Source organism: Raphanus sativus, chromosome 8 (genome assembly GCF_000801105.2).
Source record: "Raphanus sativus cultivar WK10039 chromosome 8, ASM80110v3, whole genome shotgun sequence".
Lineage (NCBI taxonomy): Eukaryota > Viridiplantae > Streptophyta > Magnoliopsida > Brassicales > Brassicaceae > Raphanus > Raphanus sativus.
This window is the reverse complement of record NC_079518.1, coordinates 24,544,123-24,565,787: the sequence shown is the minus strand read 5'-3', so window position 1 is coordinate 24,565,787 and position 21,665 is coordinate 24,544,123. Positions and strand designations below refer to the sequence as shown.

General features: G+C 38.3%; 1 protein-coding gene, 1 long non-coding RNA gene and 1 pseudogene across 2 annotated transcripts; 1 reads left to right on the top strand and 2 right to left on the bottom strand.

Annotated features, from left to right (window-relative positions):
* Positions 1-14,710: 14,710 nt before the first annotated feature.
* LOC130499100 (agamous-like MADS-box protein AGL97) lies at positions 14,711-15,698 on the bottom strand (annotated as a pseudogene).
* A 1,163-nt stretch (positions 15,699-16,861) lies between these two features.
* Positions 16,862-18,152, bottom strand: LOC108822938 (uncharacterized). Its single transcript, XR_008937660.1, has 4 exons — positions 18,068-18,152; positions 17,863-17,993; positions 17,686-17,779; positions 16,862-17,238 (listed from the first exon to the last, which is right to left on the bottom strand). It is a non-coding gene; the product is annotated as an uncharacterized LOC108822938 (long non-coding RNA).
* A 35-nt stretch (positions 18,153-18,187) lies between these two features.
* On the top strand, positions 18,188-19,827 carry LOC130499099 (uncharacterized). The gene is made up of 3 exons (XM_056993002.1): positions 18,188-19,055; positions 19,126-19,595; positions 19,795-19,827. Exons 1-3 carry the CDS (start codon positions 18,188-18,190, stop codon positions 19,825-19,827), a joined length of 1,371 nt encoding a protein of 456 aa, XP_056848982.1.
* Positions 19,828-21,665: the final 1,838 nt, after the last annotated feature.

Below are 21,665 nucleotides of genomic sequence, written 5' to 3'. Positions count from 1 at the left end.
TAAAATTGATTTTTAGTTTAAAATTATAAAGTCTAACTAATGCAAAGAACTTTTTTACAGATTTGTATAGATATGAACTAAAAATTGTTGGCATATTCATAATATCTTTTTAAGTAGTATTTTCATGAATTTTGAAATCTATATCCATACACATTAATCTCTTTAGTGAATACACTGTATTTTCATTAATTTAAAATAGTATGTGTAGATTTGTTTATTGATTGTAGCTACATTTTTAAATATCTATGCATACAAAATCTCTTTATATAATTTTTTTTGGTATATAATTACTACTAATTCATTAATTATAGCGAATTAATTTTTAACAGTAAAAACGCATATTGTAACTAAGATATGAGAGACATGTGTTTTGTGCCTTTAGTAATTAAGATTTTCTAACAATTAATAAATGACACACTTTTATTAATTAAGATTTTCTCACAATTAATAAATGCCTTTGGATGTTTCTTAAATAATGCAAGACTGCTAAATTTGTTTCAGTGTAAATGACAATAATCATAAACCATGAATGACATACATGTGTGTTTATGCTAAAGAGGAGATTTCTTCTTTAATAGATATAATTTTATTCAAAAGATTTGACTCATATCTCATGCTTTAAGGTAAAATCCAAAAAGATGTAACAAATTAGAAAAAGAGACCAAGTACTAAAACTGAATTACATAGTACACACATTCCTTTGTGCGAAAGAAAAGAAAACAATACAAGAAAAAGAGACACCTTATCGTTTGCTATTAATAACAAAACCTTTTTCCAACCTCTTACTTTCTATTTAAGGGAATATAAACTAAAAAATAAGAACTTATATTGTTCGCTTATGTATTTTAATTCATTAAAACTATATTACGATTTATAAAGTCAAGACAAAATTATTTTAAATTAATGTTTACAATTCCAGAGATTTTTAAATTTGGGTATCTATATTTTAAACTTAGTAGTAAATTCAAATCTATTGAAATCAAATTTATTAACAAATTCATATGACAAATACTTGATTTATGACTAATTATTTATTTGAATTAAATCTTGTAAATCATAAAACAAATAACACCATTTTCAAATCTATTATATTATTTTTAATTAAGGTTAACAATCCAGAGATTTTATTTCGAATTTGAGTATTTATTTTTTAAATTTAGTAGTCAATTCAAATATATTAACAAAATTCTATGACTATAACTTGATTTATAAATCATAAACAAATAACAGATTCGTATGACTAATACTTGATTTGTGACTAATTCTTGGTCTGAAATTTTGTAGATCATAAAACAAATAACACCATTTTCAAATCTATTATATTGGTTTTAATTAATATTTACAAATCCGGAGAATTTATTTTGAGTATTAGTATTTATATTTTAAACGTAGTAGTCAATTCAAATCTATTTTAATCGAATTTATTAACAAATTCATATGACTAACTTGATTTACGACCAATTCTTGATTTGAATTAGAATTTATAAATTATAAAACAAATAACACAATTTGAATTAAAATTTAAAATTATAGAACCAATGGCAATAACACATGATTTTAACTTAATTTTTTTAAAAATCATATATTGCATAACACCATGTCATCTGTATTTCCAAATCCATTAAAATTCATAACCCCATAAACCCACTGAATCTCTGATAATTCATTTCAAAATTGCTTCTAGAACACCACCATTGTGTTTCAATTTTTATCAATCACATTAGCAAAACTTCTCCAGATATGGAACAAAGAGCTTTTTAACTCGCATCTAAGTTTCATTTAAGTTTTAATTCTGGAGTCAGAAAACTAAAACAAAACTCTGAAATATATCAATAAACTTTAGTAGAGATCAAATCATTAATTCCAAACTTTAGTAGAGATCAAATCTTTAATTCCATACAAATACGATGTTCTTTTTTGGATTATACAGAGATATCCTGGCCCCCAAAAAACGAAGAGCCGTCGTCGGGATTAGTGTAGCGTACTAGGTTTACGTAACCGTAAGCGCCTTCTCCAAGAAACTTCAAGAATTCTTCGTTTGACTGCTGCATCTTTTCAATTGGAATTGGTTGCGGTTCCTGGGAGAGATGTGTTTGTGAGGCAAGGTTTGGGGTACGCGGAGAAGCTGAAGAAGAGTGGGCGGAGAGGAGATGTGGAGGTGATGGAGGAGGAAGATCATTGCTTTCATCTATTGAACCCTAATTCTGAAAACGCTCCAAGGTTCATGAACAAGTTTGTCGATTTTATTACAGGTTGAAGAGATGTTTCTTAACTTCAGGTCAAATGAATAACAATCCATTCATAGAATCTTTAACTTGGTTATGCAAGTATGTTTAAGAAAGAAAATGCATCAGTTAAGATCAATGAATGGATGATTGTTCAAAACATGAGAAATTAGAAAAATCCTCGTGACGCTAGGTGAAATATTCGGATGTCATATGTTGGAAACTCGCAAAAGAACTTTGACATATTGATTATTGAAGGTATATTCGTAATTTGGTACCACCAGTAGGATCTCTTGGTGTGCAATACCTTTTCTTGAATGGTTCTGAAAAGCTAACCTTGCCATTAGTATATGTCCAGAAGAAACAGAGCTCAAGCAGAGGAATTAACAAGCAAAGTGGCTAAAGTACAAGCAAATGGAAGCATGATTATTGGTGTGAGGTTTTATGTTTTTATGCATTAGGAACTTTGCGTTAAGCTGCCGTTTTAGTATTTTACAGATGTAGTAGCCTATTCCTCAGAATACTTTATGAAAATTCAGCACTGTATATAAGTTTATTCGATTCCTAACCATATGTCTTCAGCACATATATCTTCTTCTCTCTTGGTAACACTCAGAATATTCCTTTCTGTCTCCACTCAGTAAGTTTATCAGATTCCTGACTATATGAGACTTGTAGTCCAATTGTAATTGCCATAAAAAAGTCAGACACACTTCTGTCTCAACTCTCAAATATACAGACACATACATGGTAAGGAATGAACTTTACACCCAAATTGTCATCAAACAAAACAACAGTCCGCAGATTTTTTTTGTGTAAGGAATGAACTTTATAAAATCATATGTTTTCATTAAAGACAAGTTTTTGACTTTATCATAGAAATTTTTGACTGGAAGAGAAGTGAAAGTAGCGAGTTACCTTTTTGAAAATCATCATAATGATTTCCTGCTTATTATCCTCGACGTGCTTCATATTAAATAATCTACGATGTCAAAATTAACGTTGGGGAAAAAGTTCGTCCCAAACTGTAAAAAAGGAAAAAAGTTGTGGTCGAATTGGAGCCGGCTTATTGGGTCATAGTGGGCTCGGAAGGCCACGGCCCGTTATCCTTCCACCGTCAAGAGCGGGAGGTGGACGCTGCTCTGTGAAACCAGCCTCACGCAGTCTCCTCCGCTCTAAGAGTGTCCGAACCACAAGCCTTCGCTCGAGTCCGACCCACTCAACTCCCAACTTGGAATGGGCAGGCCAGTAGATAGCCCATCCAAACCCGGCCCAAAGAGATCGGCCCAAATGTCCCGACAACTCGTAGTCTCCACTTGGATTATAAGCCCACGTTACCAAGCTCAACGTACATTAATTGGGTGCTAAACTTATATATACAACAAGCACAGATCTGTTTTCACTCGATGTGGGACTCTGCTAGCTAAAATAAAAAAACATCTAACTCTCTAAAACAAAGCTTTGTTCTTCGTTTTGAGCTTTTCCTTCAATCAATCTGTTCATCCTTCGACTTGATTTTCTGAATCGTTTGATATGTTTTATTCATCTCTTTTGTTCATTCTTATTCTTCGTGGTTTATAGTCTGATGGTTATTGCAGGTTTTGCTTCCGTTTGAAGATAAGTCAGAGTTGATGTTCTGTAATTATCTGTAATCGTGATTCATTTCGACATTTTGGAATGTAGATAGCTTTGAGCAGAATCTTGATTGTGTGTTGCTCGCTGCGTTAAAAATTTCTTTCTCCATCCATGGTCTTGAGTTACTGGTTATTGCTATACCACCAAGAAGAAGAGTAATGACTGTTGATAAAGACTTCTTCTACCATAGGCCTCTTCCTCTCGCTACTGAATTTTTAAGATCGAGGAACAGTTTCTGTCAGTCTACTACTGGATTTTCATGAAAGCATTGCTTCACCAAGACAGGGGGAAGTTCTACTAGCTCTCAACTAGGAGGACCAACGAAACCATTTGGCTAATCTTTGTATTATCTCCAGTAGAGATATAGTGGCTGCTTTATATATAATTCTATGACTATCTCTCAACTAACCATAACACCAATTTGTTTTTAAAACAGAACATTTGCTTTCCCACCACTTTCATGAGTCCGCGGCATAACATTGTCTTCTTCTCAATGTGGTTGAAGCACAAATAGACTCAAGCATAGGAAACCAAATATACTACAATCGATAATGTACTTTAGCTCTGTTCTTTTCACGGACGCAGCGTCAGCGGCGAACTATCAAATTTAACAAACAAACCAGAAAATTGTAAGGGTAACGTTGTTATACACTTCCGGCCGGCGACTGACGCAACCCATCTTTTCCATGCTTCCTTCGTCGCTGTAAAATACAGCGTCTCCCCCACATATCCTGATGTGTGGCTAGCGTCAATTGTCGTCATCCTTTAACTCTTTAATTTAATTTATTGCTGATCTGTCAATTTTAATTCTCTTATATTTTGTTGACGCTAGCCTTACGTCTTCTAAAAGAACACGCCTTTTGACTTTGAGGTTTCTGATTAGGAAGCTGCAATAGCTTAACCACTAGCATCCACACTTTCGCTCAAAGAGCTGCCAATATGCAAGACACATGATGAGTTCACTTAAAGACTAATGTTTGATGAGAAAAAAATAATAAAAGGAACTGGTTGTAGCAGCTTTTGGAACGTTAGTTACATCTGTAGCTGTTAAGAATCAAGTCAATGATTCTTGTCACGACTGGCAACATTGAGATATAATGGAGTAGTCAAAGAAACTCTAGTTTATATTCGTTGAACCCAGTGGCGGATCCAAAGTTTATTTTAACATGGGTCAAATTTTTAGATGAGCTATAGGTCTTGGAAAAAAAAATAAAAATATGATGTCAATTGGTATTGAAGTCTGGTTTTATGGGAGGTCAAATGAAAAGATCTAACCACCAGAGCTATCAAATCTTAATGTTTTACATACGAAATATTAAAGTTTTAAGATTTAAGGTGTGTCAGCTGACCCACCATTAAACAATGTGGGTCCGCCTCTGGTTGAACCTGTGGTCTTTTTGGTACTCTTGTTTTAGCTTAGTAATGCATTCCCTCAACGCTTTCCGTAACAACAGAATTTTGGTTAGTTGAAGATGAAATAATATTTACAATAGACAAAGACGACGAGAGAGCGTCAGAGAGAGAGAGAGAGAGAGAGAGAGTGTTGAGTATTTGGATCGGATTAGATTAGGTTTAGCTTTCCGTTGCAATGCGTGATTAGGTTTGTTTTATTCGTTTCAGGTTCGAGATCAAAGTGATGAAGAACTAAAGATCAACACAAGATTTGTTCACCCGGTGTTCGCGGATCTACTCACCGGGGAGGGAACGGCATCCCTCAACTGATCACTATCAAATCAAGCTTTTACAGAGTACAACAATGGCGAACGTATCGCACAAGTAACAACAAAGAAGATAAAGTAAGCTCACTTGCCGAATCCTCTATGACGCCGGAAAATCACTGCCGGAATGGTTCGATCCAACCGTATACCGCTTTCGTGACTCCGTCGACGTCAACCTCTCGACTTGAGCTAAGTTCTCTCTACCTCTTCTCTGCTCTCTGTATTTCTCGATCTGTGTTCTCTCTCTTCGCCGTAGTGACGATGAGATCTGATGAGTTTGTTATAACAACCTCATCCACTTGTCGTTGCCTCTGAAACACTGCGTTTCATTTAGCTTCACAACTGCTCTTGGGCTGAGACTTGGGCTTCTCCTCTTTCTTGCAGGTTGGAGACGAGATGGGCTGGGAATCGCGAAGCCCGGTTTGGTGTTTGACTGAACCAGACTAACCGAAATCCACAATCTCCACCTTTCAGACAGAACACCGAAGTGTTGTCTCTCTCTTTCTCGAACCCTAGCCGCTTGTCTCTCTGAGGCGACTCATCGCCTCCTCTATTCACCGACGCTTATCGACGACTCCAGGAGCAATCCTTTGCTCTCGTGATGACAGAGAACCTCTACGGATGTAAGGTACTCTCTGTATCCCTCTCTCTTCTCTTTTCTTCTTCTGATTTTCTTCGACTGTCAAGGTAAACCAATCTCGGATCTTTCACTTACTGACCCCTTTTCTTTTTCTTCTCCTTGCAGATCAATACGAACGGCGCTTCAATCTCTGATCAGACCTATCGGCTAGACTCAGAAGATGAACCGACGAACAGCTGACGACTCTGCATGAATCTGTTCTGAGCCGGACTGTTCCAGAATCAACTGTCAGACGTCAAAGCTTCAGACTTCCCGTAACATCGAACCCAGATAAGTAACCACTGACTTCTCTTCCTTTCGATGAACACTGACCCTTTCAAGATGAACTGACATTGATGATGAAAACTCTTACTGACTCTGATCTTCTTTCTGTTTCAGGAACCTTGAAGAGACTCCACCTGAAACTGAACTCCACCTGAGAAGAAACTCCACCTCGCTTCCGATACTCGGGTAACGACTTCTCTCTTTTCACTTCAAGTTGGTTTGATTCCAGTGAGTTTAGTAACAACTCATAAGAATGATAATGTTAACTAACTTCCTGAAATTTGATTTCTTTGCGAGGTAACCAACAACGGAGCCACATCGTTACCCGGAGCCGCTTCCTTCTCAGAACAGATTCACCAGCTCAGAGCAAAGTCTGAACTTCGGACCAGGTAACACTTTAGTTAGGAAATCGGCTGGGTTTTTGCTTGTGTGAATCTTGTGTAGGATAATATCACCCTGAGCAACAATATCACGGATGAAGTGATACTTGTTTGCAACATGTTTAGTCCTTTCGTGAAATACTCTGTTTTTAGCTAGAGCTAGGGCACTCTGTGAATCACAATGCATCTTCACACTTCCTGGTTTTAGGCCTAGTTCTTCACATATCCCTTTTAACCAAATAGCTTCTTTGGTTGCTGTGGAGAGTGCCATATACTTTGCCTCAGTAGTCGACAAAGCTACAACTGATTGTAGGTTAGATCTCCACGAAACTGTATTACCCCAAACCTTGAACACATACCCAGTAACTGAACGTCGTCTGTCTAAATCAGCTGAGTAATCTGAATCTGAAAATCCCTCAATAGAACGCACATCACTCTTAACAAACGTTAAACTGGTTTTAGATTCACCACGTAGAAACTTTAAAATCCACTTCACTGCCAACCAATGCTCCATACTAGGTTGAGCCAATCATGGCATACATGAGGCTCCCGACTGCACTTGCATAAGGGATTCCTTCCATCTCAGCTGCACCTGCTAACGCCTCTGCCTTGGTTTGACTCTTCAGTTTGAATTGAGGCGCCAATGGAGTTGTGACTGCTTAGCATCTTGCATTCCGAAACTCTTTAGAACTTTCTCAATGTATGCCTCCTGAGAGAGTACTAAAGTTCCCTTCTTCCTGTCACGAATAATGTCCATTCCAAGAATTCTGGAAGCCCTTCCTAAATCTTTCATTTCGAATTCTCTGCTTAGACTGTCTTTCATCTTCTGAATCTCAGTCATATCTCCTGAAGCAATTAACATATCATCCACGTATAGAAGTAGATAGATTTCCTTAGGAGTATCAACACTTCTCATGTAGACACACGAATCATACTCACTCTGTAGAAACTTTTCTTTCTTCATGAAACAGTCAAACCGCAGATTCCACTGTCTAGGAGATTGCTTTAGACCATATAGAGACTTCCTTAGGAGACACACCTTGTTCTCATCCCCGGGTTTCACATAACCTTCAGGTTGATCCATTAGAATCCTTTCGTCTAGGTTCCCGTGTAGAAAAGCAGTCTTGACGTCTAGTTGTTCCAACTCATAGTCTCTGTTCACCACAATTGAAAGCATCAGTCTTATTGAGACGTGCTTGACAACTGGTGAAAACACTTCATTGTAGTCAATGCCTTCCTTCTGTGAATACCCTTTAGCAACTAATCTTCCCTTGTATCTCCTGTCCTCCACACCGGGGATTCCCGGTTTATACTTGAAGAGCCACTTGCAGCCAACGGTCTTCTGACCTTTTGGTCTCTCAATGAGATCCCAAGTGTGATTTCTGTCAAGTGAATCCATCTCTTCGTCTGCAGCATTATCCCAGTGCTTCCAGTCTTTACTCCTCTTTGCTTCTTCGTAAGATTTAGGTTCTTCCCTCTCAATATCATCTGCCACAGCTAGTGCATATGCAACTAGGTTAGCATCTTCATATCTAGATGGTGGCCTGACATTCTGTCTTCTGACTTGATCTCTCGCAAGCATGTAGTTATCAATAGAGCCTGTAGATTCATTATCCTCAACAAACGTCAACCCTTCCATATCACTGTCACTCTCTGAGTCGCTTGAACTCCCATGAACCTCTGAATCTTGTTGAGACTGCTCTGAGTTTTCAGGATCAGACGTTTCACCATGTTCATAGTTGGGACCACTTGGTCCTCGAATCAGACTTGGACTGAAAGATACCTTTTTATTCGGCTCCTTAGTTTGCTTTCCTGAATCCTTTCCACTCTCTGTAACCTTCTTAGCTTGCGTGTCTTTGTAGATCTCATCCTCTCTGAACACAACGTTTCTGCTCGTAGTACACTTTAGGTCCTCTGGAATCCACACTCTGTAACCCTTCACACCAAATGGATAACCCACGAAAACTCCTTTAACTGCTCTAGGGCTAGTCTTCTCCTGAGTAACGTGAACATAGGCTGTGCAACCAAACCTCCTTAAGTGTGATAAATCAGGCCTATTCCCTGACCAAACTTCTTCTGGAAGTTTGAAGTCAATGGTTGAATTTGGTGTCCTGTTTATCAGATACACAGCTGTAGAAGTAGCTTCTGCCCAAAACTCTTGTCCCAATCCGGTCTCAGCTAGCATGCTTCTCACTTTATCCATTATGGTGCGGTTCATACGTTCTGAAACCCCATTCTGTTGAGGAGTGTAGTTACAAGTTCTATGTCTTTTGATTCCAGACTTTCTGCACAACTCGTCAAACTGCTTATTGCAATACTCCAACCCATTATCAGTGCGAAGGCACTTGATTTTCTTCTCAGTATGACTCTCAACAGCTTCCTTCCATTCCACAAACTTAGAGAATGCTTCGTCTTTAGTTCTTAGGAAGTAGACCCAAACTTTCTTTGAGAAGTCATCTATGAAGCTTATGAAATATTTGCAACTAGCCAGACTCTCTGGAGTTGATGGAGAACCCCATAGATCTGAATGCACATACTCTAGGATGCCTTTAGTAGTATGCTTAGCCTTAGGAAAACTTTGTTTATGTGATTTACCCAATACGCAACCTTCACAAAACTCTAGCTTTCCCACTTCAGTCTTAGGTATATAACCTTCCTTCACGAGCATCTCCATGTTCTTTGAACTCATGTGTCCTAACCGTGAATGCCATATAGTAGTCTTAGCTCCAGTAGACTCACTGATATTAGCTTCACCACGTGACACTGTTCCTTGTAGATAGTACAACCCATTCTCATACTTGCCAGTGATCACCTTCTGTCCATCTTTGTAGAATGTCACAGTGAAATCTCCACCTTGATAGTTACACCCTGATTTCTCTAGCATTCCATAGGAGATTAAGTTCCTGCTCATGTCTGGCATATAGCGAACATCTTTGAGAATAATCACTGCTCCATCTTCATTAGTAATTTTGATTTTACCAATGCCCTTGACTTCGCATTGAGTGTTGTTCGCCATTAGAACTTTGCTTCCATCTCCTTCTTGTAGATCAAATAAGACATCCTTGTTAGGTGTAATGTGAAATGTGCAACCTGAGTCTAGAACCCACTCGTCTCTAGAATCATGTATGCTTGCTGTAAGCACTAACGGTTGCCTTATCTCAGTTACTGAATTCACTGCTTGTTCACCACCATTTTTGTGTCCTCTGTTTGGACAATCACGCTTCCAGTGACCTTCTTTGCCACATGAGAAACACGTGCCTTTCTTAGTCTTATCTGATCTGCCTCTAGACTTAGATCGATCACCTTTGCTTCTAGACCTGTTGTACTTCTTGTTGTTACCATTATCTGATCGCTTAGACGACCTTCCTCTTGACTCAACAGATAGGCCTTCTGATGTAGTTTTCTTTTTATTCAGTAAACCTTTCTGTCTGAGCTCAGCTTCTTTTGAATATGCAGATGTAACAACTTCAGAGACAGTGAGAGTGTCTCTGCCAGTGCCGTATTGAAGAGTGTGGACCAGTTGCTCATACGCAGCAGGAAGACCAGAGAGCAACTGTATAGCTTGATCTTCGTCTGTAATGGTAACCTTCAAACTCTCTAGATCAGCTATCAGTTTTAGAAACACATCCACATTTTCTTCAATCGACTTATCCTCTTCCATTTTGTAACAGGAGAACTGACGCTTCAGGTAGATCCTGTTTGGAAGAGACTTGAGCTGATACAGCTTCTCCAGGGACTTCCACATGCCAAGAGCAGTCTGCTCGTGCATGATTTTCTTCAAGATTGAATCACTCAAGCAGGTACACAGTAAGCTTCTGACTCGTAGATCTTTATCAGCCTTCTTCTGATCAACTTTAGGTTTCTCACCTTCTTCTTGTTTTTCAGATACTGACGTAACCACGAAGTCGTCTTGTAATACTGCAAGGAGACCTTGAATCTCCAGCTGAGCCATCATCTTGTACTTCCACATACCGAAATCCCCCTTTCCATCAAACTTATCCATCTCGAACTTTCCATGAGTTCTCTCCATCTTGAAACGTAAGGATCTCAGGAGCAACTGCACACAGAAAGCGAATAGCAGCAATCACAGCAACACAAGCAGGAGATCTACAAACCTCAGTGATCGCAGGAAGTAATCACAGATAAGTAACCTCTCTTTCTCCTTCCTTATCAGATCTGATCTTACTCGTTACCTTAGCACCCAACCTTGTGCTCTGATACCAATTGTTGAGTATTTGGATCGGATTAGATTAGGTTTAGCTTTCCGTTGCAATGCGTGATTAGGTTTGTTTTATTCGTTTCAGGTTCGAGATCAAAGTGATGAAGAACTAAAGATCAACACAAGATTTGTTCACCCGGTGTTCGCTGATCTACTCACCGGGGAGGGAACGGCATCCCTCAACTGATCACTATCAAATCAAGCTTTTACAGAGTACAACAATGGCGAACGTATCGCACAAGTAACAACAAAGAAGATAAAGTAAGCTCACTTGCCGAATCCTCTATGACGCCGGAAAATCACCGCCGGAATGGTTCGATCCAACCGTATACCGCTTTCGTGACTCCGTCGACGTCAACCTCTCGACTTGAGCTAAGTTCTCTCTACCTCTTCTCTGCTCTCTGTATTTCTCGATCTGTGTTCTCTCTCTTCGCCGTAGTGACGATGAGATCTGATGAGTTTGTTATAACAACCTCATCCACTTGCCGTTGCCTCTGAAACGCTGCGTTTCATTTAGCTTCACAACTGCTCTTGGGCTGAGACTTGGGCTTCTCCTCTTCTTGCAGGTTGGAGACGAGATGGGCTGGGAATCGCGAAGCCCGGTTTGGTGTTTGACTGAACCAGACTAACCGAAATCCAGAGAGAGAGAGAGAGAGAGAGAGAGAGAGAGAGAGAGAGAGAGAGAGAGAGAGAGAGAGAGAGAAGAGAGAGAGAGAGAGAGAGAGAGAGAGAGAGAGAGAGAGAGAGAGAAGAGAGAGAGAGAGAGAGAGAGAGAGAGAGAGAAGAGAGAGAAGAAGAGAGAGAGAGAGAGAGAGAGAGAGAGAGAGGAGAGAGAGAGAGAGAGAGAGAGAGAGAGAGGAGAGAGAGAGAGAAGAGAGAGAGAGAGAGAGAGAGAGAGAGAGAGAGAGAGAGAGAGAAGAGAAGAGAGAGAGAGAGAGAGAGAGAGAGAGAGAGAGAGAGAGAGAGAGAGAGAGAGAGAGAAGAGAGAGAAGAGAGAGAGAGAGAGAGAGAAGAGAGAGAGGAGAGAGAGGAGGAAGAGAGAGAGAAGAGAGAGAGAGAGAGGAGAGAGAGAGAGAAGAAGAGAGAGAGAGAGAGAGAGAGAAGAGAGAGAGAGAGAGAGAGAGAGAGAGAGAGAGAGAAGAGAGAGAGAGAGAGAGAGAGAAGAGAGGAGAGAGAGAGAGAGGAGAGAGTTGGGGAACTTCCCCTGAAGAAGTTACTCTTTTGTCTGAGGTTAGAACATTTTTTTTTTCTATTATTACATATCTCATCTTGTGTGTTTGGTTGTATAGGCACAAAGAGTGTTTGGGAACAGATGGACTGAGATTGCAAAAGTGGTCAACAGAATTTTCATCAACCGTTTTTTCAAGTGTATTAGGATTTCCAAAAGTTCAGAGATGCTTCTCGGTTGCTTACCACAAGTAAAAAAAGATTGAGAATGGAGTTTGCAGAGAGGAGAACTTTGTAAAGCGAGAAAATCATATGGAAAAGAAATATTTTATTGACAGTTATAATGTCGGAACATACATGTATGAAACCTGAGAATCTGAAATACATACTAAACAGAGATACTAGAAATTGATGAACATAAGCTACATATCCGTTAATGAACAGAAACTACATACTAAACAGAGATACTATCACCTATATGAACAGAATCAACATACTAAACGTTAAGTCGTAATGAGATATGAGAATGTACAAACTAAACAGAGATACTAAAAGTTAATCAACAGAAAACTACAGTCTACATACTAATCAGAAACCAAAGATAACAGAAACTAAAGCCTAAGCAGAGATACTATCAACAGACCCTACAGTCTACCATACCAATCAGATACTAAACGTTAACAGAAACTACAGTCTAAACAGAGATGCTAAACCTTAATCAACCAGAAACTACAACCCTAAACAAAGAAACTAAAACACTAATGAACAGAAACTAAATTGAAGTCGGTCCATTTCTTCATGGGAATAGTCTTCAACCTCAAGACTTTGTTCAGAGTTCTCTTGAACTGTTGGGCCTTTATGGAGAAAAACCTCAACTTCAGAGGCTTCTTGTTCGAAACAGCAAGACCGTAACACGTAACGATCCTGGGACATCCCCTGAGTTTGAGAAGAATCTCTAACTCTCTTCGGAGACTGTCGTAGTCTTGGTCGGGATTAGTGAAGCGGACTAGGTTAACGTAACCGTAAGCGCCTTCTCCAAGAACTTGACGAATTCTTCGTTTGACTGCTGCATCTTTTTCAATCGGGGTTGATTTTCTAGGGTTTCGGAAAAGAATCGCTCAGAAAAGAAATTGCAAAAGAGCCTTTTTTAGGGTTTTGAAACTGAACCGCAAACGGAGGAAACAAAGCGTAAAAAAATCGGGGAAGTGAAGGAGAAGAGGTATGATGAGTCTTTTATAGATTTGATCATGGAGCGGTTCTTAAAGGTGATCGGGCTTTTAAAGAAGCTCCTTGGCCCTTTCCTTGTCCTCTGAAGCTAAAGACTTTGTTAAGCGGTTATTGATATTGTGGTGACAGATTATTACAACCACACCAAAGGTCTGAACTCTGAAGCCTGGATCCTATTACAGTGACTCTCTGAGTGTGTAACAGTTATCAAGATATTTTGGTTATTACAAAACTCTTCTATCTTGACTAAGCTCACAAAGTAGATGTCTATCACTCTGTTCGAGCCTCCTCGGTGAAAACAATACAACTAGTGTTCGTAACTTTATCAAGATACTCGATCACAATACTCAGTTAGACATGTTTACACAATCGGAGCATCACCTAACAAGCAAAGGGACCACTTCATCTGTTAAAGAACTAATCACACTTGCATGTTCCCTTGCCAAGGGATCTGAAGTGTTTTCAGCAACAAAAGACTCTTTGTTTTATTGGATTAGGATGCATAAGGCCGTGATATAACATCATCAAAAGCACAATAACACTTTCTTTCTTTTATTTATATATAATGATTGAATTGGTTATAATAAAGGAGATGCTGTTCTAGCAGAAAGTTGAGAAACGTTTTGCAACTGAAGGTGAAGATGTGATCTGTTCAAACATAATAATCAGAAGAAATAGACAAACAAGACAGTGAAAGGTGTAATACAAACTCAAACTCTTATCATTAAAGAAAGAATCATATGATTCTGGACTACAAAAAGGACACATATTGAACTAAAGAATAATACAAACTCTTCTACCGAAGCTTGAACCTGTTTGAGTTGCATCAGTTTTCTCTTATCTGAGAGAGAAAAAAAACTGATCCAAGATCAAACAGGAGTCTCCTCAAATTACATACGAACTAAACAATTAGTAACTAGTAATCATTGACTCTTCATAACATGGGAAAAGAAGCTGCAAACTCATCGCCGCTCAAACCTTCAAATATGGTATCAAAATCAAGATCAGCTATATCAAAGCCAAGCACCTCTTCTTGCTCATCATTCAATTCTCCTGCAGCAGCAGCTGGTAATAACAGAGCTTTGTTCTTGCTGCAAGAGTTATCAGAAACCGTCTCAGTCTGATGATCATCTTCTTCTTCTTCAGTTTTCTCAACATCATTGAGGAGGTGCTGAAGATCCATGTCGCTCCACTCTTTCAAATTTTCATAAACCTCCGTAATCTCATGATCTTCTTTACAGGTTTCTTGTCAAAATCAAACCACTGAGGAGTTGCTCAAAGTCCATATCGCTCCACTCTTCAGTATTTACCTCAGCATGAGTTGTTGGTAAAGCAGTGTTCTTCTCGTTGTTGAAGAAACTGTCACAAACAGAGATGATCTGATCATCCTCTGAAGTGGTTAGGGCTTGAGGAAGTAAATCATCATCATCAACATCGATTAGGGTTTTACCAGTTCCCTGGTGGTGGTGGAGAACAACATCGTTGCTGTCGTCCTTCTTCTTCTTCTCACCTTTTCTCTGATTAAAACCAAAGGCGTCTTCATCAAGCAACCGATCTGCATCCCTAATCAGTATCTCCATGGACTCCATGGCTTGCATGATTTCTTCAAGGCTCTTACTCGTCGCAAGCTCTTCCTTCTCCCACCAATTACTAAGCCCTAGCTCCTTCCGAGCCATGCATATTCCTATGTCCTCCCTCATCTTTTTGCTTTCTTCAGGGGACACGAACTGGTCTTTGACCGGAGAGATACGCAGAGACCAACGAATCAACGGAAGAGTGACCGAAGGAGAAGAAAGGGACGTTGGAGTTGGAAGAAGATGGAGTCGCTAAGATCGCGATCTGAGCCTCGCCCATAACACAGAGCTGTGCGGCTTTGCTGTAGAGACCATCTCTGCGTTTACTGAAAGTTACAGCCTTTGAGCTTTTATCCTCAATCTTCTTTAGCACAGCCTTCCTCTTCGTTCCTCCTCTTTTCACCATCGTTGAATAAAAATCGAAACCCTAGTTTTCAATATTACAGAGCGTAGAAACTAGACAGATTCGAGTAGAAATTAACGAAGAAAACGAAACCCTAGTTTCAGAAATTACAGAGCGTTAGACGAGTAGAGAAGCTTTAGAGAAAAAAAAGAAAGCAAAGTAAGCACTCTCTCCATCTATTTGGTCTGTATAAATAGGTTACGTTGTTGTCATTAGTTTATCCACTAATCAATCATTAAAATTAATTAACTTTGACTATTTCCTTTTTTCAAACTAATCAGTAATTAAACTTGGATTAACTTAGACCAATATTCCCTTATTTTTTAAAGTAACATCAAAACCAGACCGGTTCGATTAAAATCTAATTTATTTACTCGTACCAAGTTCGGTTCGAGAGATAGAAATAAATTAATTATCGAACCAAACCGGTTCTCTTTTTCTGTTCTTCTCTCTGGAGGTTTCGATTAGGGAATTAGGGTTTTTAATCTCTTGTCTTACATAGCAATATTCCTTCCTCAATTGGCTCTGGAATGTCTGATTTAGCTTGGATTCCTTCTTTTAAAGCAAAATCTGTTTCGTTTTGTTCATGAAATAACTTTGTTCTTCATCTAATCATCTCCCTGACGTAAATCAAAATTGTTTTGCATTTTGCTTGGCTTGTACGTTTTGAGAATATATCAAAACCTTTTGACTGCAAATGTCAGGTCTTTTTGGAAAAACACATGTTCCCCTATCTCTCTGTTTCCTAATTGAAATTGAATTTGTGGGTGTTTGGTACTACTGAGTAAAGCCAGAAGAACAAGTGGTGCTGAGTGAGTTCTGTAAGATTTGGAATTTGTATCAGAAACATGAGTTTGGTAAGCGTCAGAAAGAATGTGTCGAGACAAGAATCTCACTGATATGCTTCAGAAGAGCGCTGTCAAAGACATGAAATAGCTCAAGAAATAGTGGTGAGAGTATTAGACAAAGAACTTGACCTTCTTTTGTTTCTCTATCCTAAGATTGCATGCTCTTGTTTATTGTTCTGTCTCCCATGAGCATGTTTTGTTGTCTGACATATAGCTAACTTCACGGTTCTTGCTTAGCTTTGGATATGTTTGTTATTCAGAGTTAACAACATACTGAGGTCATAGATAAGCTGACATTACCATTTTTTGATCCATGCAATCTGACTAGCTTTTTAACCAATGAACCAGCATCTGTTTCTTCCATTGTCGTATTACACTGTGTGCAAAAAAAAAAACTTTCGACTTCTAAGTTTTATTCACCCAAGCAAATTCCCTATATTGTACAAAAACCAATTAACTTTGTATATATAATAAGCACTGCAAATTTGTAATTGATCCAAACGATTTGGGAAATTACTTGTTGTGGACCAAGCTCTAGACTTTTGAGGAGACAAATCAAACTTAAAGAAACCGAGAATAGAATTCAAGTTTAAGACAGCCCCAAAATGTTAGAGACTGAGACAGCAAGATAAACAAAGTTCAAATCCATAGGATACTAAACCCTCTTTGCACTTAAAGAGGTTTTTTAGTTTTGTTGAAGCGAGCTAATCCCTGAACCAACAACTAATCATCGAATCCCTTTGACATTCCGATGGTTTCTTTTAGAAACCAATGCCCGTAAGTCCAGCAGGACTCACGAGACATAACCAACACTTTCAAGATGTTCCAGGGACAGCAGCCGCTGCAGCAGCATACATGTTTGAGTCTTGATTAGCATATCCGTTGCTGTAACCTTGTCCTCTTGAGTATCCTCCGTTCCATTGTTGGTCACCTCTCCACTGTCATTTTAAAAGATAACGAGTGTTGGACATTCATTGTAGAGATTAAAGCTAACAAAGACAACAGCATTATATAATGACGTGGATAAAGGCTTTCTACTTCATTATTTATCTTGATAGCTTTTAAGTCCTAAGAAACACAGGAGGATAAGAGAGATGACAAGTTGGCCCAAGGAGGCATGCATTTGATTTTCCAATCAAAACAGTCAACAAAGTACGCAGGAATGTGTTAGTGCCACTAGATCTTTATGGCCCACTACTATCCATTACCAACCACTGACTTTGGGTTTAAGGGTTTCTATAACTTTATCCATCCAATGGATGACAAGAAAAACAAAGACACCAAAAGAATCTAAACTAAGTTTTGACCTGGACCATACTAATAAACTGCATATTAAGGTTACATTAAGACAAAAAAACACTAATCCAACTTAAGCTTTCTTGTACCTGTCTGTTTGGGCTGCGTCCCCAAGAAAGCCGGACAGTGTTTTTCCCGATGACTGTCCCGTTCAAGTTCCCAATGGCTTCTTCAGCACTCTGCCTGTCAAAAACCAATGGCACGTCACTTTGCAAAGTCCCACGCTATCAGATGAGCAAGCTGACAAGCACAGAACATGTTCGTACCTGTTACCAAATTGGACAAAACCGCATCCTTTTCCTACTGGGATCTTTACCGAAACAACCTCCCCAAACTGGGAGAAAGGTTGTCTGAGGTCTTCTTCAGTAACATCAGCGTCAATGCCCCCAACAAATATCTGCAACGTGATAAAAGACAAATGAACAGTGAGTGTGTATTGTTGATAACAGAGTAATAGTAAGGAGAACTCACTGTTGAGTTATTTGATTCCCCATCAGACACTGACCCATTCCCTCCATGTCCACCAGCTAATGTCAGAGCTAATTAAATAAAAAAACATTGTTAGAAACTCTTGAAAGAGATTCTCCAAAAATGACTGATGAGCAAAAGAAAATATTTCATGAGATTACTGATGCTGTCACAGAAGAACGAGGAGGGGTGTTTTTTGTATATGGTTTTGGTGGGACTGGAAAAACTTTCCTTTGGAAGTTACTATCAGCAGCTATCAGATCTAGAGGAGATATTGTTCTTAATGTTGCATCGAGTGGAATAGCTTCTTTGTTGTTACAAGGTGGTAGGACTGCTCATTCAAGATTTGGTATACCTCTTAGTCCAGACGAGTTCTCATCATGTAATATGGCTCATGGAACTGATCAAGCTAATTTAGTAAAAGAGGCATCACTCATTATATGGGATGAAGCACCTATGATGAACAAGCATTGTTTTGAAGCTTTGGACAGAAGCTTATCTGACATTATTGGGAAGCACAGAAATAAACCCTTTGGAGGAAAAGTAGTTGTTTTTGGAGGTGATTTTAGACAGGTTCTACCTGTGATAAATGGAGCTTGTAGGCCAGAGATTGTAAACTCAGCATTGAATTACTCATATCTTTGGGAGCACTGTAAAGTCTTGAAACTCACTAAGAACATGCGGTTGCTGTCAGGCTGTTTGACAACTGAAGAGGCAAAAGATCTTAAGGACTTCTCTGAATGGATATTAAAAGTTGGTGAAGGAAAACTAGCCGAGCCTAATGATGGTGAGGCTGAGATTGAAATTCCTGCTGAGTTTTTGATTACTAACTTCGACGATCCAATAGAGTCCATCAGTAAAGCTGTCTATGGTGATTTCACATCTTTACAAGAAAACAAGGAGCCTAAGTTCTTCCAAGAAAGAGCTATTTTGTGTCCTACTAACGAGGATGTCAATACAGTTAATGACTACATGTTGGATCAGCTTGAAGGTAATTTTATATAACTTACAGTAGTTTGAAATCTATTTGTGTACTAATGAGATGTTTTACAAAATTTCAGGTGAAGAAAAGATTTATATGAGTGCAGACAGTATTGACCCAATTGATAAATGTTCAAGGAATGATGAAGCACTTGGACCTGACTTTCTCAACAAAATAAAGGTTCCTGGTTTGCCAAACCATATTCTTAGACTCAAAGTTGGTTGTCCTGCTATGGTTCTAAGAAACATAAATCCCAGTGTTGGGTTAATGAATGGGACAAGAGTTCAGATAACTCAACTTATGGATTTTATGGTTCAAGCTAGGATAATTACGGGAGAAAAGGTTGGGAAGACAGTATATATTCCTAGGTTGTTAATAACACCATCAGACACCAGACTGCCTTTTAAGATGCGTAGAAGGCAGTTGCCTTTGGCTGTGGCTTTTGCAATAACAATCAACAAAAGCCAAGGGCAATCACTATCTCAAGTTGGTCTATTTCTTCCAAGACCTGTGTTTTCACATGGACAGCTATATGTGGCTGTGTCTAGGGTCACTTCTAAAAAAGGATTGAAAATTCTAATTGTAGGCAAAGATGGGAAACCGAAAACAAAAACTATGAATGTAGTTTTCAAAGAGATTTTTAATAATCTTGATCCGCATGAGTGATAAGGTACACTTACTCTTAATGATTTTTATATGCGTTTGTGTTTTCAGACTAATTATAAGTTTATTTTGTTGTTGCATGCAGGTTTCAGACGTAGGTGCATTTGGTGTCATGTGATTTTGCGTTAAGAGATTTGTAGTTGTTGCCCACTTTCATTTTGTATTTTTTTATTTTTGAAAATACGTGGTCTAAGTTTTTGGCTTTTTTCAAACAATTTAGTTGTTCAGGTTTGAGTGATAAGTTTTTAGCTATTTTAAAACGATTGATTACAAGATCGTAGATATTAACAAATCACAGGATCAGTGATTAAAGACAAAAGCAAACAAACATAGTGAAAGCAATTTATTTTTATTTTTTCTAATCCTAAATGCTGCTAAGTTCTTTCAAAGCGGAAAAAACATTCATTCACAAGAACCTAGATATGCATTATTATTCAATCTATACTTAAGATATATAATACTATCTAAGGCAACGGTTGAATATTATTCCTAAATCCACATGATCACACATTGCTTTAATTTCAATCAAGTAATAAAAGTTACTAACCGTAATTGGTAGTGGACTTTCTCTTGCTCTGCGTGTGATAAAGACCACTTTCTGCTCCGTTTGAGGTACTTCCTTCTCCCACATGTTCAAAACAATAGACAGGTGCAGGAAACATTGTCACGCGCATATAGTTAGTTATCTCAGAAACTTTGATAAATATGTAAATACACCAGAGAAAAAAACAGCAGTGTTTACTTCTTTTCATATGTGTTGTTATCACCGAACATCACTTTCTTCCTCCTCCACTGGCTTTTCAAAGAAACGATGCTCTGTAAAACTAACCTTCCATATCTATCATCTCTCTTACAGTTGCAATGAACTGCTTCCATGTTTTCCCTACTTATAGAGAACCTGTTACACCAATTCAATCAATATATAGACCCAAAGCAACTAAATAAATAAATAAATAAATTAAATCAGAAAATCACCTCATCATACAGATGATCTATCATCATAGCAAGGACTGTTTCATCGACTCCTGCAATCTCATATCCTCTGTTTTTAAACTCTTCCCGTCTTCTCCTAGGAAGTCGGTGTGCTAGGAGATGAGTTGTTAAGAAACAGAGGAAAGAGTGTTTGATCCATCGTCTGCGATGACCCCTGATCACGTGGTAGATCAACCTCTGAACACAACTTCTACTGTGAAACTCGATTCAAAATGGAGCTGTGTTTTTATGAGCACAACTTCTACTGTGGGTTTCTTTGCTTGACCTGTGTTCCTGTTATACATGATTTAGATCAAGAACTAGAATAATCTAATACCAAAAAGCAAAACCTAAAAAGCACAATATACATAGATCGATTGAAAAAAAATTAAGTGGGAGAAACCTGTATAAGCTGCTTCTTTTCAATTACGATCTTCATAATTTTCTCAGTTGTGATTTGATCCGAGGTCTCTTTGGTCGAAGATGCCGAATCATCTAATTATTTCTGAGACAAGAAAGAGTTCTTTCGTCGGTCACAAAAAGCTGTTGGTTTGTTCCCGGAAAACAATTGTAACAGCCACCCTAATGGATTTTCTAAAACTCTATAACTATGAGGCCCAATAAACATTTATATTATTTCCAATATATTATTAATGTAATCTTCTAAACTAAACTTCCTTACCACGTCTTTTATTCATAGGACCATATATCTCCAAACTCTATTTAATTTATTACTTCGTGATCTCCTTAAAAGATGTCAATGCCTCCATAAGTAGTTACCTAAATCTGCAAAAACAATATAACAAAAAGATTTTTTAATCCGAAATATTTTACAAAATATATGCTATATATATGAATAATTTTAAGATCAGAATATCCGCAGAGCATATTCGCACGCAATCACTCCTTATAACCTAGATTAGCCACCTCCCTATATAACCTACATTCCTCCACAGCTCTCGATAAAAAAATTTGATAACTATG

What these genes read in the sequence shown, in the direction of transcription:
- LOC130499099 (XM_056993002.1), top strand. Translation starts at nt 18,188, where the DNA reads ATGACTGATGAGCAAAAGAAAATATTTCATGAGATTACTGATGCTGTC. An exon ending in CATGTTGGATCAGCTTGAAG is followed by an intron (nt 19,056 to 19,125) that starts GTAATTTTATAT and finishes ACAAAATTTCAG; the next exon opens with GTGAAGAAAAGATTTATATG. An exon ending in TATATGTGGCTGTGTCTAGG is followed by an intron (nt 19,596 to 19,794) that starts GTCACTTCTAAA and finishes TGTTGCATGCAG; the next exon opens with GTTTCAGACGTAGGTGCATT.